The sequence below is a fragment of the Fusarium graminearum genome, chromosome 1, assembly GCF_000240135.3.
Source record: "Fusarium graminearum PH-1 chromosome 1, whole genome shotgun sequence".
NCBI classification, from domain to species: Eukaryota; Fungi; Ascomycota; class Sordariomycetes; order Hypocreales; family Nectriaceae; genus Fusarium; species Fusarium graminearum.
Window position 1 is genome coordinate 10022055 of NC_026474.1, and position 16762 is coordinate 10038816.

The following is a 16762-nucleotide window of genomic DNA, read 5'->3' on the forward strand; positions in this document are numbered from 1 at the left end:
TAAGGTCAGGCCACCAAAAGACGAGACGACGATGGATGTTCTGGAACTGGAAACAACATATTGGAACGAATTGCGATAGGCAAGGAAAAGAGGCTGTGTTGCCAAAGTACGGTCACCTCGTGTCTTGGTTATTCTTGGTCAATTTCTTGGACGTTCTTGGTATCTCAAGGCAAAGCAATACGAAGTCTACTCGCTGGCTGTGCTACTCTCGGCATGTCCGCTAGGTTCGACAACAGAGAAAAAACTTGCATGAATCTAGTAATGTGCTCACTATAACACAATGGGGAATGTTATCAAGAGACACTCTGAAACAGAGAGTGTTGTTGTGTTTGGTTTGTTTGGTTTTGCATGAATCACGCACTCACTACCAAGCTCGAGGCTGTCTTAGCAACGCTCAAATTGGTTTGATGAATCAATCAAGTCCAGCATTTTGAGTTATCGATAGACTTTGAGAGATCTAATCTCCATGATGATGCCAAGGCTCGCGTTCTTGTCTTCGTCCACTTCACACTCCGCTACTATGGAGTACCCAGGCTTACTTGCAGCGGTCCAACATCCCTGGTCCGGAATGATAGAGAGAATGGAATTGTTCTTCATTACCGTAGTTCACTTCGACGAATATTATACTGCAACTATCGCTTGATGTCGGGCGGAATATACCTCAAAAAAAGTTAAGCTGCCGCGACTCCCGTTCTATTTCTGGCTCCAAAACAACAATTGAGTTTCAACTCCAACCGTCACCGCTACACATCGACCAACTCTTAACTAACCGTCGTAGGAAGTTTCACAAACAATCTGCGTCCTTTTTCTCCTCCTCCCCCTCTCATTGGGCATCTCACTCGATCTCTTGACATTCCTGATCTCCAACATCCTCGACCCCTCACAGCCTCGATATTCAGGGGCACATATCCCGACAGCCAATAGCACTACACTTTGCACCGTAAGCGCGTACGGACACACGCACACAGAGAGATTAAAGCTCGTCAAGGGGGGGCTGATCTCACCTCTACCGGTGAAAAAGGCGGATATAGTCCACTAGAGGAAAATGTAAAGAGGCATTGTGACTGGACAATTGATACACATCTCAAACATAAGCGTCGAATACCATCGAGCGGAGTATGGACGCGTCAACTCGAAACCCACCAAGTAGAAACTTAACTGAGTATGATCGACGGGTCCCTTCTGCATCCACACTCATGGCTTTTGTTGCTCAGCACGTGTCAGAGATAAGAGCAAGCGAATAGTTGAAGTCGTTACCATTCCGGTTCATCATCTTCCGAGTCTCATTTCATGTTTCGCTCGTCGCATGCCTCACAAGAGACCAACTCCCTTGTCTCGGCCCTCACTCGCGTTTCAAAATCGTGCCTCTCACTATAATACCAAAGAAATTCCAGAAGCATCACACCTAAAGCTAAAGCATAAAATTTCCTTGTCAATGCCAGACATCTAATTTACTAAACGCCAATCCTAAACCCATCCGAATGCTGTCTGATGTCAAAATCGGCCTATAGATCGTCATGCGCAGATCTGTTACCCATAATCATTAAAAAAAACATACAAGTGCCGACCGTTGTATTGCGCAACGCCTTAACTAACTACAGCACGTCCCATTGCGCGTTCCACGGGTTGTTCATCGTCGTGTAATCAACACCGTGCTTGTATGAACTCGTCAATTCCTCTTGATCCACTCCGCAATGTGTCTGTCCATCTCTTCCTGTAAACCAACCTAATCCGTACGTCTTGCCATCATCCAACTTCTTCGCCATATCTGTGTTGCTGAGCTTGGCGGTGCCGACGAAGTTATACAACATCTTGCTCTGGTGGATGAATGCCAGAATCGACGCAATCGTGTTGGGCTGTCGCGGCAGAAATGGGTGCCGCCGTCGAAAGAAAACCATGTTTGCAACGACAAACATGTATAACAGTATGAACAGCGTGGCGCCAAGCGTAATGTAGAATGAGCGCACCGTCTCTTGTCCAGAATTAAACTTCTTATTGTCGTCATCGTCATCACCTTTCCATTTCCCCTTGCCCAGATGGAGGCCATATCCCACGATAAAATCTTGTCCGTCTACTGTGGCAAGACTGGTCACAAGAATCGTAAGGAACTCGGCCATGACAGAGCCGAACCCGACCAAGAACACCAGAAAGTGCCCGTTCAAGAGCGCCCGTAAAGGCATATACAGAAACGGCAACGCTGTGTAATCAAGGGTAAGGGTCTTGGAATGCGCATGTCGCTTGGAAAGGATATAGTAAGGCTCCATCATGCGCACCGATGTCTCCATGGCTCCCCAACACAGCTTGAGAATGACAGCTAACGCCGTAACAACCCAAGCAGCCTTATCTGTAATGACTTGGGCGGGTGTAAACAGGAAGGTCGGGATCAAGCCTGCGAAAAGAAGCAACCCGATTATGAAAGGGATGCATCCCATCGGCCGCAACATCAGGGGATGCGGGTGCTCTGAGAGATGAGCTGCATCATCTTGCTCTCTATCTGTTTCGAGTTTCGCACTTGTGCCCTCATAGGGTGCGAGAGAGGAGTTTCTCAACATATATCGCCGACGCTTCAACTTCTGGTGGATATCCTTATGTTTGGCTGTATCCATGTCTTTGAAATCCATCAAAACGTGGCTTACAACAGCCATGCTTGCGAGGCCAGCGATACCTCTCACATCAGCAAGCAGACCAGACCGTCGGGTTTGCAGCACGTAAAGGAGACCACAGCCCAAGAGCGCGCAAAAGGATAGAACGACAGTCAAAAGTCGGGACCACATCGCTGCCACCAATATTTTCTTCTCGTCATCGGGACTGGCCATGCGATCCTTGCGACTCGGTGTCAAAATAATAGATGCAGCTGCACACGTAGGCACGAGCGAGACGGCCATGATCGAAGCAAACGAAGACAAAGCCACCGCATAGTGGCCCAGCTTGATTGCGCGGAAAGGCCGCAAGAAACTGAAGCTCGTGACATAGTCGGCGTTGATGGACTTTGAAGCCAATGCACCTTGTTGCTTGGATAGTTGATAGAAGGCCTCCAAGCGTCGGACTTCAAAGTCGGTAAACTGCCAGAAAACACCAAAGATGACCGCAACAACCGTTGGCAGAAACTTGACTGCAAAGTAAACAAATGTGTCTATGTCTTTAGGCTCCGTGAATGAGATAATAGGTTTGTCGTGGAAGGTTCGAAACAAATATTCTTGTACAATAGCCAGAACAACGGATATGATGATCAGCAGCGTCAAGTACGGCCATCGCATTGTAGGCGGTTTCCAATTCGGCTGAGGGTAAAATATCTCCGTCTTGCCCTCCTTAACTGGAAAAGTCGATCGGCGGAAATCATTGGATGCGACGGTGCTAAGTCCCTCGATACTGCTCAAATCCGCGCCTGGAGTCTCGTCCAATATCACTTCAATCACCTCTCCTTTTCGATTGGCTTCATCCTGGCCCCTCTGTCGAATTGTCTCGGCTCGGCCCATGCGCGAGGGCTGGTTGCGCCGAGAAAAGGATCGCGATAGACTGCGCTGGACACTTACGGGTGTTGTCGACAGAAGCTCTTCGTCCCTCATTTTAACATCCGCATGGAAGCCCTGACCCAATCCTCCTGTCAACATTCCATTGGCCTCCTGTGCCTGTAGTTTCTTGACAAAATCCTCATCGTGTGAGGTCATTGGCCCCAGCGCCGCAGTCACATCAAACCCGGGAGAAACATCCTCGTCCTCGTCCTCGTCCTCTTTTATACGGTTGTAGCTACTAGAGTAACCCAATGAAGCTGCACCCCCGAGCAATGACAGGTCATATGCTTCTTCATTGTCGCCTTCTTCGGGAATTGTTCGTCCAAGTGAGGAACCATATGCAGACATGCGCTTGGCCCTGGATGGGAACCGGGAAGGTGGTGGTCCAGCTGCCGATACAGGCGCGTAAGATCCTCCAGCGCCATTGTAGCCAAACGACCCAGACCATCCAGAACCAGGGGCATATGAGTGTCCGTCATATTCGTTTTGGGGTGGGCTTTGGTGACCGGCATGAGAGGCGAGCGAGACCATGGATTCGCGACCGTGAAGTGGAGGGTGTATCGCAGGATCGTAGGGATTGTCGTCGGGATAAAGTGACATTGCAGAGACGCGATGGCTCAAAGGCGCCTGGCTCGTCGCGGGTCTTTGCGATTGCGATACAGCAACAGAGCCAGAGGGATGATATGGCTCATAAGGGTGGAAGGGCTCTTCAGCCCGGTCATCTCGATATGCCATGTTGTTGCGCAACTCTTGACATTGTCAAGCAATGATATGGTATTATTCAAGGTAGAATGAGCTCTGGACCAACGCAAGATAACTGTTTCAACGTTGCCGAGGTGGATTGCTCATAAGAGGTAGGTGCTGTCCGGTAGTGGTGGTAGTAGTAGTGGGCGCCTGGGGCACCATGAATTTAGGTACGCTGAAGACGGGCCGAGGCGACTGAGAGTGTCCTGGACTGGGGGGACAGTCAATCGAAGGATTGAGAAGGATTTCGGTTATCGAGCGAAAATAAAAGAGCGATATATCGATGCAAGCGAGTGATAAAAAGAGACGCAAGGCAGACAGACAGACAAGATGAAGAGAAGAGAAGAGAAGGAATGCAAGAAACCAGATGACCCTTGAGAGAAATGGGATGGAAAGCTTCAGCCGTTCAGCCATGAACGACAGCGAATGCCTCCGTTAACAACCTACCATGGCAGGTAAGCATGAGCTAACGCTCGCTAGGCTCCAAGCCTCAGAGGGGTCAAATGTATAGACTAACCCGATGGCGGATCATTAACGTATCTTCATAGGGCTGGAGGCCTGGTCTGTTCTTGGGAAACTGGGGTCTTCCCCATGTATTGCAGGTTTAGACTCTGTTCAACTGCCGTCTTCACGCGTCTCAATACAGGATTCACACTCTCATGCAATCTGGTAAACAAATACCCCGTCATACAAAGATCTTTAAGCTCCCACTTTAAGCGCCTCAAAAGTCTAGCGGCTACCTTCTTTGAGATACCACTGCGACAATGGTTGTCTTTCTTTAACCCAGCTGCAGCTGCGGTCTAATTTGTATGCGAGAGCCTTCCAGGACACCCATCCAATCAGCCTTAACAGGCGGCCTCCTTGACTCACTCTACCTAAATAGTCTTGTCAACTATTTGGTGTGGACACTGTATGCTAGACATGCAAGGAGCACCGGGGCTTCAGCTTCAAGCCTCGCAGAGTCTAGAGGAACGCCATATTCTTAACCACCGGAGAACTCCACAAGAGGTCTGTCCTTCTCAACAAAAACCCAGAGCTCATTTTTTTTCTATTGTATCCTTACTGAAGACTACGGGAAAAGGCGAAAGGGCACGGTGCCTTCCACGGTCATGTGCAGTGTATCCTGCAGAGATAGGTTATTACTGCAGTGCAACCCTACAGTATCGTACCCCATGGGAACCAAACACTCCCACTACTGTGGTTGACTGGAACGGCACGCAACCACACTCACATCCGGATGAGGCCTGCCCTGGATTTGTTCAACCTTTTTCCCTGCCAAGAGCTGAGAATGGTAGGATTTCAAAGTGCATGCATACAGTACTCTGTACTGGTGACTGCTGGTTCACAAATGGATCTTACACTTTTTTGTGTTTCCGAATTTAGATACAGCTTATCAATACAGGCACATGTACTAAACTTGGACCATGTACGCCAGACCAATTAAATGTTCGATCCTGTGCCCTGTCGATCAAACGTTGTGACAGGTTCGAGTGCGATGCGAGACTGCGCATCAACATGCTTCCATGGAAACAGTTTCGCTGGTAAAACGACACAACATGGTTGACTCCATCAAAATACTCCACCGTCAGTGATACTTCATAGCTTACAAACCTGATTGACCAATACTGGAGATGTCGCTTTATTCATGGTAACGTGCATGTTTGTGTCTGTGAACTTTTGTGTTCCCTGGTACCATGACTACCCTGCAGGCTCCTGCAGATTCTTGCATCATGATATGCAGGATTCAAGTTATGATAGCCCCCAATCTTCCGGGACAAGCATAGTTAACGATGGGTTTGGTTGATTTACGAGTATGTTGCTGATGGGATTTGGGTTTGAACCAAACGTATGATATTATTACAGACCCCGAGACGAAAATCGATCGCCACTTTATCATGTACGGCACAGCAATCCTTCCACCAAAAAATCTGAGTAGACTCACATTCGCATACAAAACAATAAATCATTGACGGGAAAGACAGCATTGATATAATATTATGTATCTATATGCAAAACTAACGCATGATTCAATCCATAAACAACAACACCATGTTCAATTGCCAGCGTGAACATTTCTATGCTAAATGCTCAATCTATCCATCTAATGCATTGGATTGTGTGAACCCTTCCAGTCTATGCCTCAAACTTAAAAAAATCAATTCGCTCGTTTTGTTTGTGAACCATGCAAGTAGCAATTGCTGCTGCGTACCCGTACGGGGCACATGTCTAAAACAGGAGGTATGCTGATATCAATACAGTGAAAAGAGCTGTCATGGACGCAGCCTGATACGCTCGGGGAGCCAAGCTTGCAACCAAACCACAGCATTTGCGATCGTATGTGACATTGTTCATCTGCGCGGCAACTTCAAAGACAGAGCCTGGGAAGTTACCGTAGTTGTAGTAATCCACGTTGAGAATATTGGGAGCCCGACCCCAGTCGGAGCGGCAGTTGTTAGCCGCAAGACCCAAGCTGCCGTAGCCCTTATCGCTATTAGTCTCATTGAGCAGCGCAACAGCTGGGACCAAGATCTCAGCACCAAACACATTGAATTCGGCGTTGAGGTTGTGGTTCATGAGGTACAGGCGGTTTTTGGCCGACTTGTCGCTCAGGTTCGGAGGTCGCTGCACAGTGCAGGGGAACTCGCGGTTCAGAGGGTCGAAAGGAGTCTCCCACATCTGGGTGAACTCGTCTAGAAGCCATGGGTACTTCTTCTGGTCTGACACGTAGTCGATAAACATGATGACTCGCTTGCCGCGAACGATCATGCTTTCCAGAGTAGGCCAGTCTTCCAGGGACATTGGGAGGTATGGAGCTTGGTAAACGTACTTAAGGATACCGCTCTCCTGGATGTAGGGGACGTAAAGGTCAGGGTGAGAGTAGTTTCCGTTTCCAAGGAGAATGGTGACAACATCATATGGATGGCTGTCGACCCATTTTCGCACCCTAGTGAGCCAGTCGGTGATGGGACCGGCGTCGAGGAGATCGCAGGTTGAGGAAAAAAGTGAGGAACAGATGAGTTGGCGGGGAATTGGATCTGCCCCTGGAGGAAACGAACACCGTCGTCAAGCTGTGTCTCAACCTGAAGCTCCTGGTTGGAGCCCGAGTTACCAGGTCTCACGAAGGGCGAGTTGTGGCAGCCCACCATGGTGATGTTGCCGTACTTGCGCTTGCACAGCTCGACATAGTTGTTGCAGGGCTGAGTGTTTGTGGGCTTCGCCTTGGTTGCAGTGGTCGAGGTGCCGTTTGTCGTTCCAGTTGCAGTTGCAGTCTCGGTCAGGTTGCTAGTAATAGTGGTGCTGTCTGTATAGTCGGTAGGGAAGAGACCCGTGAGGGTGCTTGTAAGCTCGTCCGACTCGGTATCGCTGGAGAACGATAGTGTGATCTTGGAAGCGTACGAGGAATAGGCGCCTGTGGGAGGACCGGTTTGGCGGGTTACTCTCTGCGTCCGTGTACCTTCAAAGAATGTGAGCTCTGAAGTGGCTGATATATCGACTGTCTGCGCTGTTACGTGACCAGAAGTCAATGCCAGAACGGCAAAGACTGAGGTGTAGAGCTTCATGACGGGTATGTGATCCCGCGGAAGCTGATAAAAGGCAAAGTTTCTGGTAACGTAAAGTATTGGGTTGACAGACCGATAGGAGTCGAGTCGAGTCGCTTATTATGAACAAGCTTTCGCAACTTGGGTCCGGGCACCGATGAGGTTCCACCTCTTGAAGCAGGCCCTCGTTTGGTATAAGTGGTACGGGACCGAAAGCGAAAAGTCCAGAAGATGACCAGGTCAGATCAGATCAAAGACGGAGAAAAAGTAATTGGAAGACAAGCTAAAATCGAGTATGGGTGAAACGCAATACAAGATCTAGTGCGATCTGCGGTGGATGGTCGCCCTGTCTGTGATCCCTGCTGCAGAAACACCAGGCCAATGTTGAGAAGCCACCTTTTGCAGCTATCGACGGATCGACAAGATGGAAGTGGGTAAGGTAAAAGACGTCAATGTCAAAGTCACCGTAGAGACGTATGATGGAACGGTGGGATGAAATGAGACGTGATACAAGCGAGGAAACCTTCTTTCTGCACAGCCTGGCTTGGCCTATGAGTCAAGATTTTGACGGCCCCAGACGAGATTACGGCAATGAAAATAAAGGAAGTGAGGAGGAGACAGACCGGCACAAGGGATCAAGTCGAAGGAATAAAAAAAAGGGGGTTATGATAGTACTAAGTGGACGGCGATCTACTCTGTACCGCTTCTTTGGTTTCTGGGTCATGTTAAAAAAAACCAACGAGAAATAAAAAGAAACACCGACTTAAAAAAAAACTTGGCTTGCTTGTTAGCTCTGCATTTGATGATGCGGCCTCACCCGCCATGACATAATGACATGTGTCTATCGTTAATGGCTGTTGCTAAGGAATAGGCTTTGTCAAAGCGGTAATAACGGCAAGAATTGTCCGAAACAATTGGCTGGGTCGTGTTGAGCCGCAAATAGATACAAAAGTCATTGACATTTGTGATTCCTGACAGCGCTAACAAAGTCTAGAATAAGCAACTGCAACGACCAACTTACTCAGGAACTGGACGAAAAGAGAAGTGAAGCGCTTGTTGATCCTCTCATGTTTCGTTGCTTTGTGGTGTTGAAACGCGTCATCATGTATTGGGCTGCAGCCAAGACCCAGTCCGGTACTAACGGCATCCATTTTTTATTTTATCTTGACCCTTTAGTCTGTAGCAACCTGAAGCTCGGTACTCTCTGGGCTTTGGGGCTGTAAGGGGGATTGATTGGACGGATCGTGAAATATGAACTTGGAATACGACATGACAAGAAGCCAAGAGTCAAGCGCCAATAGTTGATTCTGCAGATATGGTATGGCGTGGCGGTGGCATTGAATGTTTTGGATGAGATATCTAGATTTTGCTAGCCACTTTCTTAGCCGCGCATGTCTTGGGGTTTTTCTTGGGTCGGTAGGTATTTTTGAGACTTGTAGTAAAAATACAATCCCTTGTTCGATGGCCCAACAACAGTATCAGAATGCGGGCGGTTGGCTATTCTTGCCAGTGTCAACAGCTGAGAGGAGGGAACCCAGAAAACCCATTCGTTCAGCTCATGAGATGCCCCCCTTAGCAACTACCCACAAGCAAGCATAAGCCTTGCCTTTTTACCGCTGAAGCCCAGCTGGTCCAGGTATCACACTTCCTTCTCCAGGGGTCCGGTACAGGGGACACGCACGGCCTCTCCACTAATACAATCTTCTTTTGGGTTAGCTTCATCATGCTCAGCGGCTTCGGCAAGGACCCACGACCCTTTCCTTTTTCGCTTGTGCCTGCCTCGCGACTTTGCTGGTGGCTTGGGAAAAGGAAAGCTCGATCCTTGGAATTGGGATGTTCCCTTTTATCATGACGATGTGCTTGTGCTGTTGGCGTCGATGATCTTTTAGGCTGGCCCACCCAGAACACGCAACGCAATAACACACTTCTCATATGTACTTTGTCACTCGTTTTCTTGCTTCGCTTCACTTCACTTCAGTCTTGTCTTGCTTGAGAGACTGAAACTTTTTGGTTTCGCCTATTGTATCTGTTTCTCTTTTTGTCTGTATTGATTGATCGATGGATTCATTATATTGATCACTCCTCAGTTGCATCATCTGCAGTAATCCTTGGTTTACGCTCGTCTTCTTTGTTTGGCTTTGTCACTTGATTTCCATTAGTTCTCTTCCTTTCGTATTCGGCCTTCAATAAACGGCGCGCAAAGCTGAAGCTATCACCGAAAACGAACGAGCCTCCGAGTGGCTCTTCGTCCACCTCATCAACCCGTCGACGGACAATTTAACCGACCCAAATCGCCTCTGATCCGCCTCGATATATACTCTCGGCTTTAATCATGGTTAACGTCCACCGTCGCAACACGGCCTTCACTGCCAGTCTCTTCTACTTCCTTACGATTCCGTTCCTCATTCTTGTCATTATCGGAAACACACACATCAACTCAACGCTAAACGACATCTACTTCTTCCAGCTCGATGTGTCGCAAGTCATTCCCATCTCGGTCGAAAACTCAAAACTCCTCAACTCCGTCGCCCGAAGTCTAGGCCTTCACGATTTCTACCAGGTTGGACTATGGAATTTTTGCGAGGGTTATAATGATGAGTACGTTTCTCTGTTCCATATATCGCATATTGTCGCTAATTGAGTCATTCAGAGGTGTCACATACTGTTCCAACCCTAAGCAGTGGTACTGGTTCAACCCCGTCGAGATCCTCGTCAGCGAACTGCTTGCGGGAGCCCAGATCGCTCTCCCTGCAGAGGCTGTCACCGTCCTCAACCTCCTCAAGATTGGTTCTAGGATTATGTATGGTTGCTTTATGGCCGGCATCGTCGTCAACTTTGTCCTCATTCCCCTGAGCTTGCTTGTTATCCGCACTCGCTGGTGGAGTCTGCCTCTCTCACTTCTCTCCGCCATCGCAGGAGTCCTTGTTACTCTTGCTGCGGTCATTGCGACGGTTATCAGTATTGCGGCAAAAGTCGCCCTTACCGCACAGGATCAACTCAACATCAGGGCAAACATTGGTTACAAGATGTTTGCCTTTATATGGATTGCTGCCATCTTTACCGATCTAGCGTTCCTCCTGCATGCTGCCATGGGCTGTTGCTGTAAGCCAGACCGACAAGCACAGACTTCATCGCAACACTCCATGTCTGAAACCAAGAGCAATAGGGTGTCCTTGCCAGGATTTGTCCGCCAAAGAAAGAGCCACACGCCCTCGTCATAGGCTCCCGAAATCTTGTATGATTCTACGGCGATATAAGATTGGACCTCGCAAGGGGGTTTACAGGATCGGCTTCAAGTCTTTTCATTTACGCCAAGGTGAAATGGCGGCAACTGGTCAAAAGTAAAAGTTAAACTTGAACCAAAAATAACATCTGGATAAAGGAGCATTGTCGGTGGAAGTGCCAGTCCTATTCAGGGGCCTGGCGCTTGTGCCAACATCGGAGTTTGGAAGAGCGATTTGATTGTTGGGTATGAAACTTGATAGTTCTATAGAAGATAAAAATAAAGGTCCAGAGCGTCATATTCCGTTGCCGCAAAGTTTTTCCCCAGTTCCAGTTTCAAGACATGTCTCTACTCGAGGTTGCGACTGTACTGCCGAGAGAAGAAGGGTACTAACCCAACAGCTTGCTTGCAATGTTGACATGGATATCAAATATCACGGATGCGGAATATAAGTCCGTTGGCAACAGTTTCCATCATTGAATTGTCATAAATTGATACCTGTAAGCTCCCATGAGAACCGGATTTGCCAAGAAATCTTATTCAAGCAGGAATGATTGTTTGCAAAGACTGTAACCGATTGACTCTGATATTCCATCTCTTGTTTCCCATCCCTCTTCGGCTTGTTTTTGTAGTGAACATACATGTATCCATGACTGATTTCGCCCCTTCAATACTCCAACAACTGTGTTTAATCGTGTTTCGACTTGGCCTTCTCTATCTGAGGTAGCACCTTGTGTGTCTTGCCGTGAAGAAGTGTAGGACGTTGAGCATACTGCTCCATCCTGTTGTATCGAGGCTCGTTGGCAGTAGTCGTCTCATTCGTGTCTAAAGTCTTGTGGTGGACGGTCTCATAGGCACTTCCAGACCCGGTATCATCCACAACACCCTCGACCACATCACGCTTGACTTTGCCGTGAGACCTCATTTCGTGTCGCTCGGAATCGTCATCGTCGTCTGGGATGTGCTGTTCCTCCCTGTTAAGGTAAAGTCGTCCCCAGGGGAGTCTGGCAGCTGCGGGTTCTGCTCGAGAAACGATCGCTTTCTCCTCCTTTTCTTTCTTCATGACATCAATGATCCGGTCGATGCCATCTCCGGTGGGGATAGAAGGGTCGAGGAGATAGTCCACGACTGGGATGCGGGTTTCCGACTTGTCTTCCATGCTCTCGCCGATGGGGATGGCTGGTGTTGCTTGGATGATGGGAAGGGCGATGGCCATCAAGGCCAAAGCCCCGGACGCACGTGTCACTACCATTTTATTGATCGTGATGTTGTCAAGATAGGTAGATGCTATGTGTCGCGAGTCTGATGTGATAAGTTCGAGATGAGGGTGATGATGTAGAGTTGAGAAGAACTACAAATAGTAATAGTGTTGGGGAGGAGATGGTGGGTAGGGGCTGTTCCACTGAGGCATCGCTCTCTTGTATATGGTTTTGAATGCGGCGGTATTCAGCACTGAGTTTCATGGAAGTGTAAATACCAATAACCCTATGAGCCTCAACCAATATGTGCACTCAACTTCGGCGTTCATGTGTCTGCTTTCACGTATCAAAGTTTCACCCGAGGGTCCATACTTGACCTCGATTGAGTCAAGTTTTTAATTCAACTTGGCATTTCTACACCTACACGATGTATCTTTATTTTCATTACTCATACCTATGTGAAGTAGCACCAGGAACTCTCTTGATAAGAGGCCTTGTACCGCAATGCCACAACTACTGAGAGCCCGCTTAGAAGCGGATACTGTTCCTCCCAAGGTGCCTGTAATAAGCTTGTCACATTCAACAGCAAGTTTCAAGACACGACAGGGCCGATAACCTGGCTTTCTAGCCATGTGCCATGATGCCTGTCATGAGATCTTCATCTTCTATTTGAGAATCGAAGCCAACTCCAGGGTCGCCCGAGTCCTTATCAGCCCGCCTCTGCTCCTTGACAACGTGCTTAACGTATTCCTTGCTGCTGCTTAGTCGTTCGTTGGCTGCCTTGTATTGTTTTCCTAGGTTCTCAATGTTGTGGTAACGCTGGGCAATCTCCTGAGCAAACTCCGCCTCTGTCATAGTCTCGCTATCGTCGTGGAAATGTAGGAAGAGCTCGTTTCCGTCGTTACTCGACTCCAGGTCGCCCTTTAACAAGCCAGAATCGATCATTTCTCGTACAATGTGTATCGCTGTGTCATCGTCCGGAAGATTCTCGCCTGTCTCTGCAGAGAGGGTGGACTGGCGCAATTGTGAGATGGATATTCGCTTGTAGATATCCCGAAGGTTGATGATTTGCCACTTTTGGTAAGCTGCAATCACCTCTGCGATTAGAGACGAGGTACCATCCTCCTCCCAAACAAGACGGTTTGCCTCGACATCAGCCTTGAGCTGGCCTGCGTTCGTAGTCGCAAACTGAGTGGCGATATTCTGATATGGCGTCCCCAGTGTGGAGTAGGTGTTTTTAGCATGGAGGGAAGTATATGATGGCAATGTTGGCTCCTTTCCATCCTTCAGCAGACCAACTAGCAGCCATCGCTTGTATGCTTCATCCATGATCTTGGCAACTCCCTTATCCTTGGAAGGGTATGTGATAACATGCTCGAGGGCTCGATGGGCTTTCGTCCAGTCCCGTTGCGACATGTAGCAAAGCGCGCTCAGGTGGTAGTACTCCAAGATAGTAGTGCTCTTCACTGACTCGGTCAGGCCCGTGTCGACCGAGATAAATGTGGCGGAGTGCAGGCTGCTATCGCAAAGCGGCTTCGAGTCTTTTTGGCCAACCGTGCCAGGGAAGAAGGTGGTGTCGCAATCCAAAACCTTTAATGCAGGCTCGATCCAGGTGGTCTGATACGCGATCTTGACCAATGCCAAGTGAGTAGATGTGAACATACTTCCCGTGGGATCGAGTCGCAATAATGCACTGGCTACAGCCTCCACAGAAACTGCTGACTGACCCAACAGTTAGCTATCTATAATGCTACAAAATTAGTTATAGGGCACGTACTGTGAATAGCTTCCCTTCAGCGACATGTTCGAGAAGCTTTCGAAATACCACTCCAACATATCGAACCTGAAGGGGGTTGAAATTGAGAAGGAATCGCAAGGTCTCGTCAAGAAGCGTGCGTCGATCGATGCCTGGTGGTGGAGTTGGGCTTGAGAGCGATGAATGGAGGATGGCTAGAAATGCGATGGAGTCGATTGAGGGGTCGATGACCTGAAGAAGTCAGTTGGACAATGTGAAAGTTACAGAAATGTGAGGCGTACCTGTAGGATTTGGCTTGTATTCTCATTGATGGCCTGGCGCTGGTTGGATAACAGCGACTTCACAGCACCGATATGCTCCTTTATGATGGAGTCGTACTTTTTGGCAGATTCAGTCGCAGCCTGAGTTGGCGAGAAGGCAGCCAAAGTTGCCGTCACAGCGTCCATTCTGAGACCAATCGCGGATCGTCAAGCTTATTCTTAGGCCAACGATTGCGGATGTTGAGGGTGAGTGAGGTATGAGGCGATGCGATGTGGAGGCGAGGCCGATGATGATGATGATGGATTTACAATGAATGTCTCCAGCCCATGCTCTATGATATAAAAGAGAGCCACCGATCCGAATTGTTTTCCTATTTTCAAACTCCGAGATACAAAAATTAAAGCTCGGAGGGATGAACTTTGTTGTCACTTGTTGACCTCAAGGCAGCACTCATGAGCATAGCTTCCGTGTTGGTGGGGTGGTGACGTTTGGGGAAAGAGCCGCGAAATAGCCGATGAAGCTTACCTTATCGATAAGAATGCGACATGCTTAAGTGGAAGGAGCTGCCCCTCTAACTACCTAATGGCGGTAGTTTCATCGTCACGCGAGTAGAGAAGCCAACTCCATCAACCTCCTGACACTCCTAAATAAAACAAACATCTTTCTTTCAAAGCATCACATTTCATGAAAAACATTTATGTAATTTTGCTTTGCCCAAACCTCCGATTTTCATCTCACACAAACATCAACCGACCATGCGCGGCAAAGTACAACATTATCTAGGCCAATCTCGATAACGAGCATGCAGCCACTTCAAGTTACACAAAGATCCTGCCTCTGAAATCGTGTGGCCAACTCGCTAAAGCTCATGTTACCCCAAAAGACTGACTCTTCACGGCCAATTTTGAAGCCGTGACAAATGTACTAGAACCACGTGAATCTATCAGCTTCCTACTAAGGTAGATAGGTATTTAGTAACCCCCCAACACTTTAAACTCAATCAATGACCTATACATCCATTGGTAAGAGTTTCGCGTCTAACAAGCTCAACTTAAACCAAAAAAAAAAAAAAAAAGACCTTGAGACTGCTTCATAGTGTTATCTATACTAATTGGCTGTTCTTTGCGAAATCTGATATCTAGCCTATAGTAATTCTGCCGAAACTCAGCGCTACTCCAGACCTCCTTTCACCCTGGTCGGTTGTCGTGTATCTTAATGATATTGAGAACTTGTCGATTAGCCATGCCTCTCCCGTATGCTTTGCCCGACAGACTTACTAGCGGTTATTATAAGCATGATCAAGCGAGCCAGTAGAGGATCGCGATGACGACCCGTGCCGACCCTGGACTGTCGAGGGGCTAACAGCACAGTCTGTCTCTGACCCTGTTCTCGGGCGCTCTTCAACAATGGTGGACATACCCTCGTGGGTTTGAGAGAGGCTGTCACCCTTTAAAGGCGGCTGGAGTCTCTCTGCGCCAATCGGGGCTTGAATCGCAATGGCGTTGTCCGTATCCTCGTCACTGTCACCTCGCCAATCTATTTGGAGGACAGGTTGGCTGCGTGTAGTAGACGAGTTCTTGTTGTGCTGCTTTTGCAGCTGTTCTTGATGGTCTCTCCACCACTTTGGAAAGCCATGGAACAGCCCAAGAGACTGTTGTGTGGCCTTGTCCAAGGGCATCTCGTGTTTGTACTTGCATCCTTGCTGGGTAAACGCGCATGTTCCATCGTGGATCCATTTGTCGCAGTAGATCTTGGTTGGGCGCTGCTGAGCAGGCGAGGTTTTCGCGACTATATGGTCAATCTTGTTCTGGACAGCCAAGTTAGCACTCTATGAGCATAAACGACGATCGCGGACGACAGGAACAAGAAAAGCCGGACTACCTGAAGGACATCAGATGACTGAGTATACACACTCAGCTTTCTTTGTCTGTGTTGATTGTGATTGACTTACGTACCTTAAACGTTACAGGTTGGTTCATGCCGATAATCCCCTGAGGCGGATTCATGTTCAGGTCAGGCAGAAGGACCATGCCCTGGGCACTGATCTGACTTGCTGGGAGCTCGTTCAGGGCTGGGAGCATGTCTGCCGGGATCAGTCTGGTGTATCGACCATTAGATCGCTTTAAGCAATACGCGAAGCCATTGAGACAGTCGGAGATGCTCACTGGCCCGCCATTGTTGTTGACCGAGGAAAATTGCGAGGGTGCTTGAGAGGGATAACCCATGGGAGGATATGTGTTGGCTCCAGGAAGACGGGAGACTTGGCCATCGACAGACGGCTGAGATCCTCGCCAGTTGCCTGATGCTACGTTCCGTGGTGCTGATGTCTGATAGGAGGAGTTTTGTTGGAAACTACCATAAGCCACACCAGCAGGATATCCGCTCATGAATGCACCTGGCGGATGGCTGTTGGAGCGGAAAAGCTGGCGGTTCATAGAGCTTGGATAGTTCATAAGGCCAGGGGGTCTTGGGCCATCGAATTGATTGTTTGGAACCTGAGTCCCGCGATGAACACCCGGAGCTCTCGG

General features: G+C 48.5%; 6 protein-coding genes across 6 annotated transcripts; 1 reads left to right on the forward strand and 5 right to left on the reverse strand.

The window, feature by feature from the left end:
* Positions 1 to 1595: 1595 nt before the first annotated feature.
* Positions 1596 to 4247, reverse strand: FGSG_10168 (uncharacterized protein; the record flags this gene model as incomplete). The annotated part of the gene is made up of 1 exon (XM_011320807.1): positions 1596 to 4247. The coding sequence occupies one exon, from the start codon at positions 4245 to 4247 to the stop codon at positions 1596 to 1598; it is 2652 nt and encodes an 883-aa protein (XP_011319109.1).
* A 2235-nt stretch (positions 4248 to 6482) lies between these two features.
* FGSG_10169 (uncharacterized protein) lies at positions 6483 to 7816 on the reverse strand (the record flags this gene model as incomplete). Its single annotated transcript, XM_011320808.1, has 1 exon — positions 6483 to 7816. One exon carries the CDS (start codon positions 7814 to 7816, stop codon positions 7019 to 7021), a length of 798 nt encoding a protein of 265 aa, XP_011319110.1. The 3' UTR covers positions 6483 to 7018.
* A 2311-nt stretch (positions 7817 to 10127) lies between these two features.
* Positions 10128 to 11344, forward strand: FGSG_10170 (uncharacterized protein; the record flags this gene model as incomplete). The annotated part of the gene is made up of 2 exons (XM_011320809.1): positions 10128 to 10393; positions 10446 to 11344. The coding sequence occupies 2 exons, from the start codon at positions 10128 to 10130 to the stop codon at positions 11014 to 11016; spliced, it is 837 nt and encodes a 278-aa protein (XP_011319111.1). The 3' UTR covers positions 11017 to 11344.
* A 362-nt stretch (positions 11345 to 11706) lies between these two features.
* FGSG_10171 (uncharacterized protein) lies at positions 11707 to 12234 on the reverse strand (the record flags this gene model as incomplete). The annotated part of the gene is made up of 1 exon (XM_011320810.1): positions 11707 to 12234. One exon carries the CDS (start codon positions 12232 to 12234, stop codon positions 11707 to 11709), a length of 528 nt encoding a protein of 175 aa, XP_011319112.1.
* Positions 12235 to 12841: 607 nt separating this feature from the next.
* On the reverse strand, positions 12842 to 14419 carry FGSG_10172 (uncharacterized protein; the record flags this gene model as incomplete). Its single annotated transcript, XM_011320811.1, has 3 exons — positions 12842 to 13939; positions 13995 to 14204; positions 14255 to 14419. The coding sequence occupies 3 exons, from the start codon at positions 14417 to 14419 to the stop codon at positions 12842 to 12844; spliced, it is 1473 nt and encodes a 490-aa protein (XP_011319113.1).
* A 1091-nt stretch (positions 14420 to 15510) lies between these two features.
* FGSG_10173 (uncharacterized protein) lies at positions 15511 to 16669 on the reverse strand (the record flags this gene model as incomplete). Its single annotated transcript, XM_011320812.1, has 2 exons — positions 15511 to 16041; positions 16190 to 16669. 2 exons carry the CDS (start codon positions 16667 to 16669, stop codon positions 15511 to 15513), a joined length of 1011 nt encoding a protein of 336 aa, XP_011319114.1.
* Between the last annotated feature and the right edge of the window lie 93 nt (positions 16670 to 16762).